Source organism: Mobula birostris, chromosome 9 (assembly GCF_030028105.1).
Source record: "Mobula birostris isolate sMobBir1 chromosome 9, sMobBir1.hap1, whole genome shotgun sequence".
Taxonomy (NCBI): domain Eukaryota; kingdom Metazoa; phylum Chordata; class Chondrichthyes; order Myliobatiformes; family Myliobatidae; genus Mobula; species Mobula birostris.
In genome coordinates, this window is record NC_092378.1 from 118,191,050 (window position 1) to 118,209,847 (window position 18,798).

The window sequence follows — 18,798 nt, forward strand, 5'->3', positions numbered from 1 at the left end:
GATATAGAATATGAAATATTGCTAAACAGAATTATTGCTTCTGATGTTATTGAAATCTGCGTATTCCTTCTTGCAAAGCATAGTAAAAAAAAAAGCACGTGAAATAGGGAAGATCTTTTCTCCCCCCGCAAATGTGAAGAACTGCAGAGCTGGTATGCTGAAACCAAACACAGATGCATCTCAATTTGACAGGCAACATCTGCTGAGACAGAAACAAAACACTCCAGAATTCTAAACCTTCATCAGAACTGGAAAATACGGAGACATGTCCAGTCAATGGAATACACAAAAGATTGAAGGGTTGCTGCTACAAGGTAAAAGGCAAGAGGAAAAAAGTATTAGCTGCTGTCCAACTTTCATTCATTCCGGAAGTATGGAAGAGAAGATCTGCAACTCCCTAACGAACAACCTAGTAATGAAAGTTTACAAGCTAGAAATTCATTTGAATATCATACTTTACTTTCAGCATGACTGAGAAGTGACCAAATCAAATGGAACATTATAATAACATTTCTGGGGTCATCAAGGGAATGGCGGTGTAAGGAAAAAGTCTCTCGACAAAAAAGAAGGTAAGCTGCCCCATAATCGAATTTAGACAAATACTTAATATTGCATAACTATATTAAAAAAGGGGCAAGGATGATGTCTAAGAACAAGATTAAAAAGTCCGCTCCGAAGGCTGATAAACATAAAGAGACGCAGCAAGGCGACGGGCCTAGCTCCCCCACGGCAAGCCAGGACGGAGATAATGAGGGGGAATCGGTGACTCTGTCCTTGATTCTCGGAGAGATTCGCGAGTTCCGACAAGATAACAGCAAACAGCTGGAAGATATTAAAGGAGAAATAGTAAAAACTAACTCGCGGATAGATGAAGCCGAAGCGAGGATTGTTGGAATTGAAGAGAAGCTACAAAACGCAGAGGAGGTGATAGCAGAAATGCTGAAGCTGCAAGACCAGCTCCAGTGGAAACTAATAGATCAAAAAGGCCACTCGAAAAGGGAAAATGTGAGGATTTACGGAGTTCCCGAAGGAACTGAAGGTAAACCCGGATTGATGATTCCCTTCGTGGAGAAGCTACTTAGAGAGAACCTTGATATACCGGCCGCAAAAGACCTACAGATAGAAAGAGCTCACCGCGCGTTGGCACCACAGCCTCCAGCAGGCGCCCAGCCCAGATCGATTCTGGTCAGATTTCTCAGTTACAGAACGAAGGAAGAGGTGCTTAAAAGGGCATGGCAAAAGAAAAGTTTCATGTGGAACAACTGTAAAATCAGTTTAGACCACAACTACGCACCGGGGATTCTTGCCAAACGGAAGGAATATACGGAAACACGGAGAGTCCTGAAGGAAAACAACATCAGATTCCAGACCCTGTATCCAGCTCGGGTGAGAGTCTTTTACGACGAAGGGACAAAAACTTACGCTACGGTGGAGGAGGCAACATTGGACCTGGCGGACCGGGGACTACCTATTAAAGTTATCACCCAACCAGAGTCGCTCCTGGAGAGGATTCAGCAGAAGTCGTGGCAGTTAGTGCAGCGAGGACGCTCCACATGAACCAGAGTGTCAAACTACAAGGAAAAGCCGCAAATATTCAGACGCGAAATGTACAGAGAACACAGATTAATTAAGAGAAATGACTGAAAAGAGTAAATCGGACTTAAAGGTAAAATGAAAACTGGTAACTGAAAATAAACTAGACGGAATAACTTGAATGATAGCAATATGGTTGAGACATAAATAGGAGAAAATTCTCTATGATTATTCAAACTGCTGAGGGCCCTCTAACACAGGGTGAAGATAGAGGTTATCCCTCTGAACTGAGGCGGGTCGGTGCTCAGGCCTCACTGTGGGAAGTCGGGAAAAATTTTCAAATGTTGCACGTTCAAATATGTCTAGGGTGTGGTTATATGTCTTGGTTTACTGTTGAGAAGGGATTGCTTACTGTTTGGTTAGAAAAGGAGAGTGTTTTTTTTTCTACTAGAGAAAAATGCAAACTGAATTGGTAAAAATAATTTCCTATAATGTTAATGGGGTTTTGAATCCAATTAAAAGAAATAAGATTATGTCTAAATTGAAAAAAGAGAGGGCACAAATAGCTTTCCTCCAGGAAACACATATGAGCCAATCTGAACATGGAAAATTAAAAAGAATGGGCTTTAAGCATGTATTTTATTCATCATATAAATTGAGTCACAAAAGAGGGGTAGCTACTTTAATATCAAGTACTCTTAATTATGAACATATTTCAGAGACTAGAGACAAAGAAGGACGGTTCGTAAAAATCACAGGAAGAATAGAAGGTACAGAGATAACATTGCTGAATGTTTATGCTCCTCCAGGTTGTGAATGGTCATTTTATAGACACATTTTTGACCTAATGGTCAGTTCTCAAGGGGTAGTAATTTGTGGAGGGGATTTTAATATTAGATTAAATCCTATATTAGATTCTTCAAGAATAGTTACTCAGAATAAACCTCTGCCTCGGAAAGTGAATTCATTGATGGAGGAGTTGGGAATTATAGATGTCTGGAGGGAATTACACCCTACTAGTAAAGATTATACATATTACTCTTTCCCTCATTCAGCCTATTCAAGGATAGACTATTTCTTTATCTTTAATACAGATAGACTCAGGATAAAAAACTGTAATATTGCAACAATTGATCTGTCGGATCATAGCCCAGTCCCTATGTCTCTAATCCTGGAAAGGAAAATGAGGAAAACACTATGGAGGCTAAACTCACATATACTCAATAACCCGAAAGTAATGGAGAGATTAAGGGGAGAAATCAAAGAATATCTAGACCTTAATGACACGGGAGAAACATCACCAGTGATCTTATGGGATACATTGAAAGCTGTACTGAGAGGGAAAATTATTTCCATTACCACTCACATGAAAAAAATCAATGCACAAAAATTAGCAGACCTTCAAGGAAAATTAAAACAACTTCAAGTTGTAGGTAGCAACAAAAGTAATTCAAATCGAAAACAGGAAATTAGGAAATTGTGAAGTGAAATTGACGATATTTATACTTTGGAAACTCAAAGAAATTTTCTTTACCTGAGACAAAAGAATTATGAAGTAGGAGGTAAATCAGCTAGATTATAAGTATATAAATTACAAAAACAACAAGCAGACAATACAATTCATAAAATAAAGAATCCAAAGACAAAGCTTGTGGAGAGTACAATAGGGAAAATTCAAGAGAGTTTTGAAACATATTATCGAGAGCTGTACTCCCAACCCCAGGTCCCCAATGAGCCCTATATAGACGGTGTATTGAATTTTTTAGATCTACCTAAACTTACAGATTTACAAAATGAAAGTTTATTAGAACCAGTAACTGTCAAAGAACTGAACGTGGCCATCTCTAGGTTAAAGGCTGGAAAGTCCTCGGGTTCTGATGGGTTTACCTCAGAGTGGTACAAGTCCCTGAAGACACAGTTAGCCCCATTACTACTTAACACCTTTAATTGGATCTTGCAGAGAGGAGAAACTCCACCTTCCTGGAGAGAAGCGATTATTTCAGTTATTCCTAAAGAGGGTAAAGATAAACTAGAATGTGGCAATTATCGGCCAATTAGTGTTCTTAACTTAGATTACAAACTACTTACATCTATATTAGCGCACAGATTGGAAAAGCTTTTACCTGGCCTAATCCACTTAGACCAGACTGGATTTATTCAACAAAGACAAACACAGGACAACATAAGGAGAACTCTGCACATATTAGAACAGGTTAATAAGAACGAGACAGAGACAATGGTAGTAGGATTGGACGCTGAGAAAGCTTTTGATTCGGTTAGTTGGGCATTCCTATACAGAGTGTTAGGAAGATCCGGCTTTCAAGAAAAGTTTATTAAAGTAATTCAGACTATACGACAGCCCTACAGCCCAAATTAAGATAAATGGGGATCTCTCTGACTCCTTCATCTTAGAGAGAGGCACTAGACAGGGATGCCCAATTTCTCCTCTCCTTTTTTGCGCTATATATTGAACCGCTTGCCCAACTAATAAGACAGAGCGAAATCGTAAAAGGTATCAAGGTGGCAGGGATTGAACAGAAAGTGGCGTTATTCGCAGATGATGTTTTGGTCTATCTGAGTGAACCAGAAAAATCATTTATAGGATTGTTTACACTGTTGGATGACTTTGGGAAAATATCAGGTTATAAAATAAATGTAAAGAAAACGCAGGTTATGTCCCTAAATTATACACCATCCAAAAAATTGCAGGATACATACGATCTTAAGTGGGAAGCTAAATCATTAAAATATTTAGGAATAACCCTGCCGAAGGATCTTTCAACACTGTCACAGGTAAATTATGGGCCATTAATCTCAGAGATAAAAGCAGATATGCATAGATGGAATCTTATCCCCTTTTTAAGTTTAAATTCAAGGATAAATACTATAAAAATGAATATTCTTCCTCAGTTATTGTATCTTTTCCGTACTTTACCGGTGGAGGTGGATGTAATCAATTCAGGGAATGGGACAAATGGATTTCCCGCTTCATTTGGCAAGGAAAGAAACCTAGAATTCGATATAACACCTTACAGTTAGGGAAGGAAGGAGGAGGTATGGTTCTTCCTTGCCTGAGAAATTATTTTTATGCCTCACAGATAACCCCTCTGTTATATTGGTGTAATAGGGAATATAAGGCTAGATGGAAGGAAATAGAATTTGGATTAGTTGACAGTTTTCCTCTTCAGGCCTCAATAGCTGACAAAGGATTGATGGCCCAGTTGGAAAAATTTAAAAACGCTTGGATAAATCTTACATTAAAAGTATGGCAGAAGGTGGTTAATTCATGTGGAATTAATAACATGTTAAAACTCTTTAGGTGGTGTGCATATGATACCGAATTCCTTCCCAACAGAGGAGATAAAAGATTTGAGCTATGGATAAAGAAAGGTCTTACAACCTACCTCTCATTTATAGATAAAAGAGTATTACAAAGTTTCCAAATCCTGCAGGACAAACATGGCCTAGAACATAATGACTTTTTTACGTACCTTCAAGTACGAAACTATGTTAACCAGAGTTGTAGATATACAGACCTATCAACAGTAGAATTAGAATTTTTCAAGATTCTGAATTCGGCTTGCAGTTCAATACCTAGTAAATCAGTTTCTCGATTATATGATGCACTCTCCCATGCTAAAAATGTAAATACACTGTATATTAAAGAGAAGTGGGAGAAAGAAGCGGGGTTGGTACTTTCAGAGGAGGCTTTGGAGAAAATCTGCAGCTTTCAATGGTCCTCCACTAATTCTTTGACTTGGAGAGAACATTGTTGGAAAAACATTATAAGATACTTCAAGACCCCATATCAGGAAAAATATAAAGATACAAAGGTGATGTGTTGGAGAAGGTGCGGCTCCAAGGAGGCAAATCATTTTCATATTTTTTGGGATTGCCCTAAATTAAGTCTATTTTGGGAAGGTATTCATAGAACATTAGTTAAGGTACTTAGGTCCCAGATACCTCTGAACTTTGAGACGCTCTATTTGGGGCATGTATTGTTTCTTGAACAGAAGGAAGATATAAAGTTGCTGCAGGCCCTCTTAGCGGCAAGTAAGAAATCAATCACTAGAAAATGGCTAAATCCAATACCACCTACATTAGAAGATTGGTACGAAATTATCTTGGAAATATTTAAAATGGAAAAGTTGTCTTACTCCCTGAGAACTCAAAAAGAAAAATTTTATCAAATCTGGAATAAATGGATTGAATATATAACCCCAATGCGAGCAGACTTTAGATGACTCTCCTAATGATTTATACTGCTCTTCTCATCAACACAGTAATATTGCTAACATAAGCACCCCTAGTCTAAATGTTTGTTTTTTTTGTTTTCTTTTGGAAAATAGAGAATTAACACAAGGGAAAGATTTGGGAAAGGGATAAAAAAAATGAAAAAATTAAGTAAATAGGTACATAGGGATTGGATAATTATGTCTGCCGGCAGGAGCAAGCATGAACAAATTAGGATATAAACACCTACAATGGTTGATACATAGGCTTATATACAACATTTTGGACCAGTGGAAATTATTATCATTTTTCTTAACAACTAATTCCATTACTTAGCCTAATAGGTTAGATTTACCACAGTACATAATTATCTATTTAAATGTTTATTTTCCTTTTATATCATCTCAATGTGTACTTAAGAATGTATAAATAATTGTAGTTTTATACATATAAAAAAATGGAAAAGGTTATATGTGTGAAAAAAGTACATGATATTTGTGAATTCCTTATCCAAATAAAAATAAAATTTAAAAAAAAAATAACATTTCTGGGTCACTTTACCTGTCCTGAACCTCAACTTTTAGTTGGGGTAAACACCAGAACTGCCCATCAAATTCCAGCCCATAATATGAACACATACAACACTTCGGTAAATGCGTACAAGTAACTGCAATAATAAAATCTTAATTATTATTCAATTTGAGTTTCAAACAAAATCATTTTGTTGACTACTTAGTAAGCATATTGAAAGCAGAAAATTCACCAAGTCTAAGCACAAGATTCTGCAGATGCTGGAAATCCAGAATAACACACACAAAATGCTGGAGGAACTCATCAGATCAGGCAGCATCTATGGAAAGGAATAAAGAGTCGACATTTCAGGTCGAGACATTCACTAAGCGATATTGGACATGTATTATTTAGAACAAGTCCTTATAAGAAGTAAGAAGGTGAACATGTTTTGATCAGATATAAAGTCTGGGTCAAAATTCTATTTTATAAACCAAACCAAAAGGAAATTTGAAGTTTGGTTTATGTTTAAATGAAACCAAACTAACATATCAATAGGCATGACTGCAATTATTTCCAGAAAACATCAACAGTTTTCACACCAGTTCTGCTGAAATAGGTTTAGTTTGTTTCATGAAATTAAGGAAGTTCCAGTCAAAATGCAACTTGGGCACATAGAAATTTCTGTGATGAATTTTCATGGTGGTAAAGGACAACATCTACAAAATCGTGGAAAGCTAAGCACAGCTACATCTCCAACTGGTATGGGAAATACAATGAACAGCGAGGACTGCTGAGAGATCATCAGGGATCATCCACCCATCAGAGATATTTATCAGGTGTACTGCGTACACAAGACCCTTAGCATTTTCAGGGATCCCTCCCATCCATCCAACAATCTCTTTGACCCCCTACCATCAGGGAGGAGGTACCGTAGCATTAGGACAAAAACTGTTAGGATGAGAAACAGCTTCTTCCCCAAGGCTGTAAGACTATTGAACTCCCTGCCACCTCCCTGATCTCATCACGTATGAAGCACCAGTAATGTATTATTGTTTACTTTTTAACTTGGATCGTATATGCACCTTATTATTTGCTAAAGTAATATTACCACAAATAAATTGTGTTATGTATGTAAATTATATGTACTTTGCTGTGCACTTTAGTCTGGAAGTACATTGTTCCGTTTGGTGACGTGCATGGTTGAATGACAATAAATTTGACTAAAACCCAGTATGATCAACTGGACTTGCAGTTGCTCCACATTTTGGAAATCTGGCTAAATTTCCATGCAATCTTACAAGTATTTACTACTCTGTACAGGAAAATGATACTTTTCCAGTTTTTCCTTTTTCCACCCAAACATGCATGATCCGAATAACTGCTTCAAACTTGCATTTTTCTGCCATGATTGTAGCAAAAGCAGATTAACTGATACCTCTCCCACCTCCACCCCCTCCTTCACCACTCCCCAGCTTCAGTGCAGTCTGTGGTACCTCACTGTGTGAAAAGTAGTTGATACTTTACCCAACTCAAAGGTATCTTTTTGCTTGTAAAACACAGTGGAAAGACTAATGGGCTACACATACACAAATTCTTGCCTTATTATTTCTGTCCTTGCAATGTAACACTGCACAAATCTGGCAGAGGAGATCATGAACAATAATAACCTTATATTTTACATGCAAAATAACCATCCTGCCCTCCAAAATTTAAGTTAAAATGTTCATAAGGAAAAGAAAAACTGCCTCCCCCGTGAACAGGAAGTGCAAATAGTATACAGCCATCGATCCCAGGGATCACGGGTTTGTGGCTCTGGTGGACTGTGTCCTCTCCGGAGTGCAAGCCCGGGTGGGAAGATTTGAAGAACCAGCTGTTGCCCATGCAGCGGGTTCCCCCTCTCCACGTCACTGATGTAGTCCGAGGGAACAGCTTGGCACCAGCGTCATCGCAGAGTTTGCCAGAGTAAAGTTGTAAACAACATCAAACTGCCTTAGTGACCCCGACTCTGGATTTCTTCCTCAGGGTTTACCCCGGAAGCCTTTCCCATGGGTGGGTATGGCTGCAAGGCAGCAGAGGTTTCAAAAATCCGAGTTTTCCTTCTCCAAGCAAATAAAACACAAGTGAACAGAATGCCACAGTTCCTTGGAATCACAATGCACAAGGCAAAAGTGTGATAAAACAGAAACGGCAAACAACTTATTGAGAAAATAGAGGTAGATCAAAAGTAAGTGAATGCTAATATAGTATCATGACACAAAAGGAGGCATTTGACTCCCATACACACAAACACACACACAGTACAGTATTCCATAGACAGAAAATTACAGATTGGAACTAGTCATGTAGAAATTTTCCGCTTATCCAAAATTTTAATAACATGCCCCTCCAGTCCCAGATCATCCACTAATAACAATATCGTCTCTATCCTGTTAACTAACTAAACCAAACACGATCTTGTGGACCAAAATTTCCTCAACCTTTCCATTTCAAGAAACACATATGCAAATTTTCCAGTCTAATCTTACAGCTGAAACTTAATATCCTTAGAAACCTTTAAGTACACCTTTTCTGCACCCTCTAGGTTCTTCCCAAAATGTGACGACCTGATTTGGATATCAAATTCCAGTTCTGAACTAACCAGTACTTTATACAAGTTTATCATAACTATATTCTCCATTTTTCTAATCATTTTCTCAACTAACAAAGCCATTTAAGAATTTATGCAGATATAGTATACCCTGGTGCCTTTGCCCCTGAACACTTTCAGAAATGTGCTTTTTACCCCAAGTCATAGAACATAGAAATCTACAGCACATTACAGGTCCTTCGGCCCACAATGTTGTGCCAACCATGTAACCTACTCTAGAAACTGTCTAGAATTTCCCTAGTGCATAGCCCTCTAGTTTTCTAAGCTCCATGTACCTACCCAAGAGGCTCTTAAAAGACCCTATTGTATCCGCTTCTACTGCCGCTGGCACTGCATTCCACACACCCCCAGCTCTCTGTGGAAAAACTTACCCCTGACATCCCCTCAGTACCCATTTCCAAGCACCTTAAAACCATGCCCCCTCATGTTAGCCATTTCAGCCTTGGGAAAAAGCCTCTGGCTATCCACACAATCAATGCCCCTCATCATCTTATACACCTCTATCAGGTCACCTTTCATCCTCTGTCACTCCAAAGAGAAAAGGTCAAGTTCACTCAACCTATTTTCATAAGGTATGCCCTCCAATCCAGGCAACATCCTTGAAAATCTCCTCTGCACTCTCTTCATCCTTCCTGTACTATCCACATCCTTCCTGTAGAGAGGTAACCAGAAATGAACACAGTACTCCAAGTAGGGTCTGACCAAGGTCTTGTATAGCTGTAACATTACCTCATGGCTCTTGAACTCAACCCCATGGTTGATGAACGCTAACACACCATATGCCTTCTTAATAGCACTGTCAACCTGCGCAGCAACTTTGAGTGTCCTATTGAGACGGACCCCAGATCTCTCAGATCTTCCACAATGCCAAGAGTCTTACCATTAATGTATTGTCTTCAAATTGGACCTACCCAAATGAACCACTTCACACTTATCTGCATTGAAGTCCATTTGCCACTTCTCAGCCCAGTTCTGCATCCTATCGATGTCCCACTGTAACCTCTGACAACCCTCCAGACTATCCAGAACACCCCCAACCTTTGTGTCATCAGCAAACTTACTAACCCACCCTTCTACTTCTTCATCCTGGTCATTTGTAAAAGTCACAAAGAGCAGGGGTCCTAGAACAGATCTCTACTGAACACCATTGGTCACTGACCTCAGTACATTTTAGCCCAATTAAGCAGCTTCCCCAATTTGCCAGTTTCATGAAAATAGTTAACAGGGTATAAAACAGACAAACTACCATTTAACTAAGTAACAAATTATGCATTTAAATGAAATACAGAACAAGCTAGTTACTACCAATACTACTACAGTACTATAAAACTGTATTAGTTTGTAATAGTTATTGATAAAGGAATTCAGTGTATGCTGCTGCATTCTTTTGATTGACTATAAATGAACAAAATCAGTGCAGACACCTACTGCAGATAATGTACTGCCTTCATACAATGTTTTCAACAACTGCATATTCCAAATCTTAATTTTCATTGTAACATTTAAAATGATTGTTGATACCTTCAAATTCTTCATAGTTCCTAACTTGAAGTAATGAAACCAATTCATTTTCAGGCCTGGCTGTTTCTGCCATCTCCAAGCCTGAATGCTTGAAACCGCAGCGAGCAAAACAATTCTGAAATGTCTTACTGCCTATATTTCTTGCGAATGATCAGTGACAAAAGAAAGTTACTTTTTGAACACAAACACATGCAATGGACAGTATTTAAAAACTTTGTTCGAAGCACAGTGTAATGTTTAACACTGCACATGACTGATGCCAGTTAGAAACTGTTCATCAAAATTCTTATGTACCAATTAAACTGTATAATGTTCCAAATAAACAACGGGAATCCTGGCTAGTTTCTCAATTAGTTTCTGTTCTTTTAAAGTTGTCCCAAATAAGCGGCAGCCCTGAGTAACTAATGGCCCAATTAACCAGAATCTACTGTATATGACGCAAATCACTACAACATAACCAGATGCCACTCACCTGTGCAATTAGATAAGACAATAATCCATGAGCTGCTCATCCACCATATATATCACTTCACCATTGGTAGCTTTAGAGTCCTTATATTCTTCAGCTTTCTCCTCACCAAGATATCTTTAAAACTTCTAAGCAAATTAATATCATCAAATTCCAATATTATTTATGTAGAGTATTTCAGTGACTTTTTGATATATTTGCTCTTTACCAATGCTATGAACCTAAAGTTACAATAAAATGTTTGTCATGATCATAAACAGTTCATGGTAACGGTTCTTTAATTCAAAAGAATACACTATACTCATAATTAATTAAACATGCACACTTAAAGCAACATTATTTTTGGTAGGTAGAATGCAATTACCAGTAATATTTAGGCACCCAAAAGGTGGAAGGAAAATAAATTTTGAATCTGTTTCAATCCGACTTGCAATAAATTCTTTGTACAACTGGATAAATCCCTTGATACTTCATTCAGAAATTAACTGACAGTGAGACTGGCGTAACCTTCTCCAAGGACCATACCTGAACAAAATTTAACAGAAAGATTCTTATTTGAATACCAGGGACCATATCCACATCCCTGTCTGATTCCACCACCAACTCACTCCCCACCCTCAACTCTACCACAACCATTCTGGTAGGGCATGCAAAGCACTGGTTTGATTGAACCAAAGGCCAGAAAGAGATTGTAAATTGTCTGCTTTGAATTATATACAAAACTAAAAAAAACAAGGCTCCCATCTTACACACAAGACCAAAGAAAATTTCTCACTGGGTGTTTGCTCCACAAGTGCAAAGTAATGGGTTTCCACTTCTATTCATGGCAGATCTGGAGGCCAAATTTCTCGAGTCCTACTGAGGCTCCAACCTTGGGCTACTAGAGTCCAAGTGTAGAAGCAGGCAGATCAATACTGTTATCCTTCATTACCTACATCCAGTCAAGTTCCACATAAATACTGTCAGCACCACTAACACTTAGCTACTGTGTCACTAGAGAATACACCATGAGAAATAACAAAAAAAATCCTCAAGTGGCAGTCTATCAAGATGCATACCACACAAGCACAGGCACTTTAGCCTTTGTTTCTTGATGAATACTGTATCCTCCAGAGCCATATTAAAATTGAGTGATTATCATCAGCTGGGTGAGCTATATTAAAACCTCCCCCAGCTGATGATAATCACTCAACTTTGAGCATATTCAGAACAAAGCCCTCCCCTATTCAAACAGTTTTAAACAAATTTAAAGCAAAACTTGGGCCCTTTGGCAAGAAATTGTATTAAATTCACTACTACCCCAGAATGTCTCCGGGAACAAATTAATCACTGGGTATGTACCTCATGGTTGCAAGTGCATCTGGGTTAGATTCATTACAATAGGCCTAAATCAAAAAATGCTTCATGCTTGAGGTGTTGAATCCAAGGCAGTTACACCAATCAAACCCTTTGATGTGATAATCTAATAACACAAGCAGAGGCCTCAAATGTAGCTCTCAATGAAAATAAAGTATCAGACATTCAAACAGGTACTAAACAAACCAGTCCATTTGGAAGAACGTCCACAATGAAAATACATCACAGATTTTTTTCCCCTCTTTTGAGCCAGAGCAGCCAATACTTTTGATGACTACTATACCACCATTAGGAATGCTTACCGTGCCATCCCATGCCCACACTTTGAAAAGTCTGATCACTCAGTTGTAATTATATTCCCAGCATATAGACAGACACTAAAAACCGTAGCACTAATGCTGAGGACCATGAAAGCATGTTCAGGGGCAGCTTACAGGACTGCTTTCAGTTGGTCAACTGGACAATATTCAGGGAATCATCAACGAATATGAATGAATATGCCACAATTATCACCAACTTGTGTGTGAATGAGTGTGTTCCTTTGAGGACGTACCAGACATACCGAAACCAAAAGCAGTGGATGAACCAGAAGATTCATATTGTGCTGAGGACTAGATCTGTAGCATTCACGACTGGTGATCTGGAACTGTACAAGAAGTCCAGGTTATGATCTTTGGAAGGCTATTTTTAAGAATGAAAAAACAATTCAAACTGAGGTTACAGACTGAATTAGGTGCATGACAGCTCTATCAGGGTTACTTCCTGAAATGAAAACTCCCAAGATGAGCTCAATGCCTCTTACACACACTTCGAAAGGGAGGATAAAACTACACCTGTGCAAATCCCTGCAGCACCTGCGACCTTTGTCTCAGAGGCTGACATCAGAACATCCTTCAAGAGGGTGAGCCCTCGCAAGTCATCAGGCCTTAATGGTGTACCCAATAGGGCTCCAAAACCCATGCCAACCAACTGGCAGGAGTGTTCAAGGACATCTTCAATCTCTCACTGCTGCTGTCCGGGGTTCCCTCCTGCTTCAAAAGGGCAACAATCTTACCAGTGCCGAGGATGAAAAGCAGGGTGAGCTGCCTCAACTACTATTGTCCAGTGGCTCTCACTTCTACTGTGATGAACTACTTTGAGAGGTTGGTCATGACTAGAATCAACTCCTGCCTAAGTAAGGACCTGGATCTGCTGCAATTTGCCTGCACCACAATCTCATTGGCTCTCCAGTTGGCCATGGATCACCTGGACAATAGCAATACCTATGTCAGGCTGTTGTTTATGATCACAGCTCAGCATTTAATCTAAGTTCTATCAACAAGCTGAAAATCTGAACATCTGTACCTCCCTCTGCAACTGGATCACTGACTTCCTTACCGAGAGACCACAGTCAGTGCAGATCAAAAATATTATCTCCTCACCGACAATCAACACTAGCACAGTTCAAGAGTGGTGCTTAGTCCACTGCTCTACTCTCTCTACATCCACAATTATGTGTGGCTAGGCACAGCTCAAATGCCATCTATAAATCTGCAGACAAGACAACTATTGTTAGCAGAATTTCAAATAGCGACGAGGAGGCATACAGGAGTGAGAGAGATAAACTGGTTGATTGGTGTCATAACAACCACCTTGCTTCAACATCAGTAAGACCAAGGAGCTGATTATGGACTTCAGAAAGGGGAAGTTAAGAGAACACACACCTGTTGTCATCGAGGGATAGCAGTGGAAACGGGAAGCAGTTTCAAGTTCCTAGTTATCACTATCTCTGAAGATCTATCCTGGGCCCAACATATCGATGCAATTACAAAGAAGGCACAACAGCGGCTATATTTCATCAGGAGTTTCTTGCAAATTTCTACAGATGTACCGCGGAGAGCATTCTAACTGGCTGCATCACTGTCAGGTATGGAGGTGGTTATTGCACAGGATCGGAAAAAGCTGAAGAAAATTGTAAACTCATCCAGCTCCATCAGGAGCACTCGCCTCCCCAGCATCGAGGGCACCTTCAAAAGGCAATGTTTCAAAAACACGTCATCTACCACCCAAGACATAACCTCTTCTCCTTGCTACCAACAAAGAGGTGGTACAAGAGCCTGAAGACACACACTTAACGTTTCAGGAACAGACTCTTCCCTTTCTGAATATACAATGAATCCATGAACACTTACTCACTATTTTTCGTCTCTTTGTGCACTATTTAACTTAATTTTTTATATATACATATTGTAATTTTAGTTTTTTAAATTATGTATTGCAATGTTTCTGCTGCTGCAAAACATCAGATTACACAAACATATGCCAGTAGCATTAAACCTAATTTCGATTTTAATTCCCGAATCAAAGTAATTTGACTGGATGAAATACAAATTAACATAATATCAAGATCCTATCTGTACTTATTTTTTGGAGTAACAGTAAACCGTTGTCAACACAAACATAACACCTGCTTTCCATAATACTGTACCACAGTAAAACCAAAGATCATTTCAAAAAAGGTAGTGTCCACTTAAAGTAGACAATGCACATCAAAATCTATGAACTCCATAATAAGCTCACCATTTTTCCCTGATGCGCCTGCTTTTAAAACGCATACCAAGGGATTGACATTTAACAAATCTAATTTTTTTGAACAAATTTTGAAGAAGGCAAACTTATAAAAGTGACCAGACGCGGCGACATGATCGGCAGAGGGCCCCTATCTGCACACCACTGCAGCCCAGGCCGCACATCCCGGGCCTTCCCAAAACCGCGCTCCCTCCACGCCGCCTCTGCTCCCGGCCTCGGGGCTTCCTTACGTGGTGTCCTGGTTGAAGTTGGCGAAGAGGAGCTGGCTGCTGCCACCCTCCCCGCTCTGGCTGGCCAGGTTCATCGGTCCGAGTTGTTCGCTCCCCCCCGAGGGGAGAGCGGGGGGGCGGGAAGGAGAGAGGGAGGGAGGGCGGCCCAATCCACTCGGTTCTCTCCTGTTGTCCTAGTTCTAATCGTCCCGAGCTTTGTTGTGTTTCCCTAACGATCCAGTCGCCGCATCTCGCACATCGCAGCCGCCGTCATCATGGTGCTGGTTCAACAGCATCCGCACTGCGCATGCGCCGCTGCTCCCTTTTCTCTTCCCCCCGCCTTCCTTTCCTCACCAAAACACCACCAACATTGACATCAACACAGCAGTTACACAACAGGTTTAAAGCTGTACAAACCTGTAACGACCCCCCCACCCACATTCTGTTCCCTGTGATTGAATTATGAGGCACGAGGAGGTAATTCAAAGCTACACGGATTCTAACATTACATCAATATGCCTGCAAATCACAACTCTTTAATTACTACTGTATGTCTATTCATTATTTATGTATATTGGAGGTTTTTGCTACTAACACGTTTTGGGCAGTGTGTGGTTTCCAGACCCCATCCCACTCTGAGTGAACCTGACTTCTCTTCTCTATTCATTTTACCAATTTGCTCCTCAGATGAGAAATAGATGTTCACATTTGGGATCATGGCCCTGCCTGGCAAAGCCATCATTTACTTCCCATTCCCAATTGCCCTTGAAATATAGATACCGAATCATCCTTTTGAACAATTGCAGTCCTGCTGGTGAAGGTTTTCTCACTGTGGTGTTGATCCTGGTTTTAGATCCAGTTACATAGAACAGTGCAGGCCCTTCAGCCCACAATGTTGTGCCAAACTTTTAACATCAAACTAACACTTCTCTCCCACATAGCCCTCCATTTTTCTTTCAATCACATTCCCACCTAAGGGTCTTTTAAATGTGCCTAATGCATCTGCCTCTACCACCATCCCTGGCAATACTTTACACACCCACCACTCCCTATGTAAAAAACTACCTCTGACATCCCTTATACTTTCCTCCAATCACCTTAAATTTATTCTCCTTTGTATTAGCCATTTCCATCCTGGGAAAAAGTCTCTGGCTGTCCACTCTATCTATGTGTCTTACCATCTTGTACACCTCTATCAAGTCACCTCTTTGTCCAAAGAGAAAAAGCCCTAACTCACTCAACCTTTCCTTGTAAGACATGCACATGCTCTCTTATCCAGCCAACAACCCGATAAACCTCCGCTGCATCCTCTCTAAAGCTTCCACATCCATCTTATAATGAGGCAACCAGAACAGAACACAATACTCTGAGTGTGGACTAACCAAAATACTCCCCAAAGGCTGCTCCCTTCCCGCTGCTGACTGCAACTATGTCCCATCTCGTGCCTGGCCTTCCTCACAGCCTCTCTCATTCTGCATCTACCTCTACACCAACTAGCCCATCCTCTGAACCATCACTCTTGTTCCAATCCCCCTAACAAACTATTAAACCTGCCTGCAAGGATTTTAGTCCCCCTCAAGTTCAGGTGTAACCTGTCCCTTTTTTACAGGTCTATACCTTCCCCAGAAAGGACCCCAATAATTCGCAAATCTGAAACCCTTTCCTCTGCACCAATTCTTCAGCCACACATTCAACTACCAAATCATATTCTTAGCCTCAATGGTGCATAGCACAGGCAACAATCCAGAGGTGTAGGCATACCATGCTGGGAACATCAGTTACAGTAGATGACCCTGGCAGACTTGCAGGTGAAGTATTTCTTCACCCGGAAGGAATTTTTGTGGACCAGAATGGTGACCGTTTGGCACCCTGACTGGTGAGTGGCAAATCACTTGCCAAAGGAGCCCATCCCCAGAACTGTACATTCAACTACCAAATCATTTGTAGTCACAGTATTTGTATGATTGATCCAGCTGGTTAATGGTGACCCTCTCGAAAGATATTGAGATGCTGGTGGCTCAGCAATCCATTGAAAGTTAAGAGCTTGTGGTTAAACATGCTCTTACCAAAGATAGTCATTGATTGACACCTATTAAAACTCTTCAGCAAATGGAGCAGTCCTCATCTGCATTCTTTCTGCAAGAGGTGAATAGATTATTTGGAATCTAGAATTTTGAACAAATAAATCCAATTATATAGCAATGAGAGATGGCTTGGTTACTTTAGAGCGTGTAACAGTACATAAATAATGGCCAACATTGGAAGTAAATCTAAACAAAGAACATGATCCATTTGTAGCTATCTAAAGAGGTAAACCTTATTATTAAATTAAAACAAGAGTTTTATAATATTGCCAAGAAGATCAGTAAGTTTCCATTTACATTTCATGGGATCTGAAACATCTTTCAATGAAAATAAACAACCTTGCACTAGTCTTACTATATCATTAAGGGAGCACAATATCAGAGGATTAGACCATGCAGAGGTATCCGGAAGGCATATTAAAGCAATTTGATCTTGTATATTTGACAAGCTCATTTGCCGGGTTGTGCATTTTGTTATTTGTGCAGAAGGAATGATCAGTTACCGGGATACCAACACAGGATTCTTGATTGGTCAAGGCATGAAGGGATACAGGGAGTACGCAAGAGATTGGGGTTTAGAGGGAAAACAGATCAGCCATGATGAAATGGTGAAGCAGACTCAATGAGCCAAATGGCCTAATTCTGCTCCTATAGCTTACAGAACAGTGTCAATATTGTTTCTCTTTTATCATTTGTACCACAGGTAAGCATTGTAAAGAGTCAAGATTTAACACTTATTTGTAATTATTACTCAGGATGGAAAAGTCTTTCTGATCTGCAATGCTCGTGGTGGAGGAGCTTCAAATTTCCTTTGGTGATGCAAATTCAACAAACTGAATAAGTAGACCGAATGGGGAAATTATATTGTCAAATCTTGAAGGGTCATTTTATACTGCTAGGATGCCCAAATAACAACTGCAACTTTTCCTTGTGGTGGGGAAAAGGCTTTGATGAGTTTCCTTTACCTGTTTGGTAGGTACTACACACTTCATTCTTGGATTGCAGCAGAGTACATATGGGTGTGGCTCTCTGACGAATGAGACAAAAATCCCTTTAATATCTTTTTTTAAAATACTTTATTTTCAAAATTTTCAAAAAAAATTGAAATCAACAAAAACATACCAGCTCAGACATGTATAAAAAAGAAATAAGCAAAAAAAAAACATTAGAGGGATGCCTATTGTACAAAGTGCTCAAAAATACTAAACATTAAATCTCATATGAGGGCCGTGAGAAATCAGCTGGGGGAAATTGCTCATCTGCCCCCGGCCTCGTCCAGGTAGGCAAGAAATGGATCCCAGATAGCCGAAATGTTTTTAGTTGAATTGGTTCTCAAGAACCTAAGTTTCTCCATCTGTATGACTGAGATCAAATCAGCCATCCATCTCCGAAAGGAAGGGGGAGAAGGTGATTTCCATTCCATCAAGATAAGTCTTTTGGCAACAATCATCCCCAGCATCAGAGACTGTTGTATGGCTGCAGGAAAACAAATAGTAGATTGCGAGCAGCCAAATATAGCAAGACCAGCTTCCAAGGGGAAGGATCTTTCATAGGCCTTTGAGTACCAGTCGAATATTTTGGACCAAAATCCAGTCAGTAATGGGCAAAACCAAAAGGTGTGCGACAACGTGGCTTCCATCCCTTGGCATCTATCACACATTGGTG

At 39.8% G+C, this 18,798-nt stretch overlaps 1 protein-coding gene across 1 annotated transcript in view; it reads right to left on the minus strand.

Moving 5' to 3' along the window:
• Positions 1-15,354, minus strand: part of wipi2 (WD repeat domain, phosphoinositide interacting 2) — a 92,030-nt gene extending 76,676 nt beyond the window's left edge. The window contains exon 1 of the mRNA XM_072268689.1: positions 15,071-15,354. Within this exon, the coding sequence (XP_072124790.1) occupies positions 15,071-15,144 (74 nt within the window). The 5' untranslated portion in view covers positions 15,145-15,354. The remainder of the gene's footprint in view (positions 1-15,070) is intronic.
• Between the last annotated feature and the right edge of the window lie 3,444 nt (positions 15,355-18,798).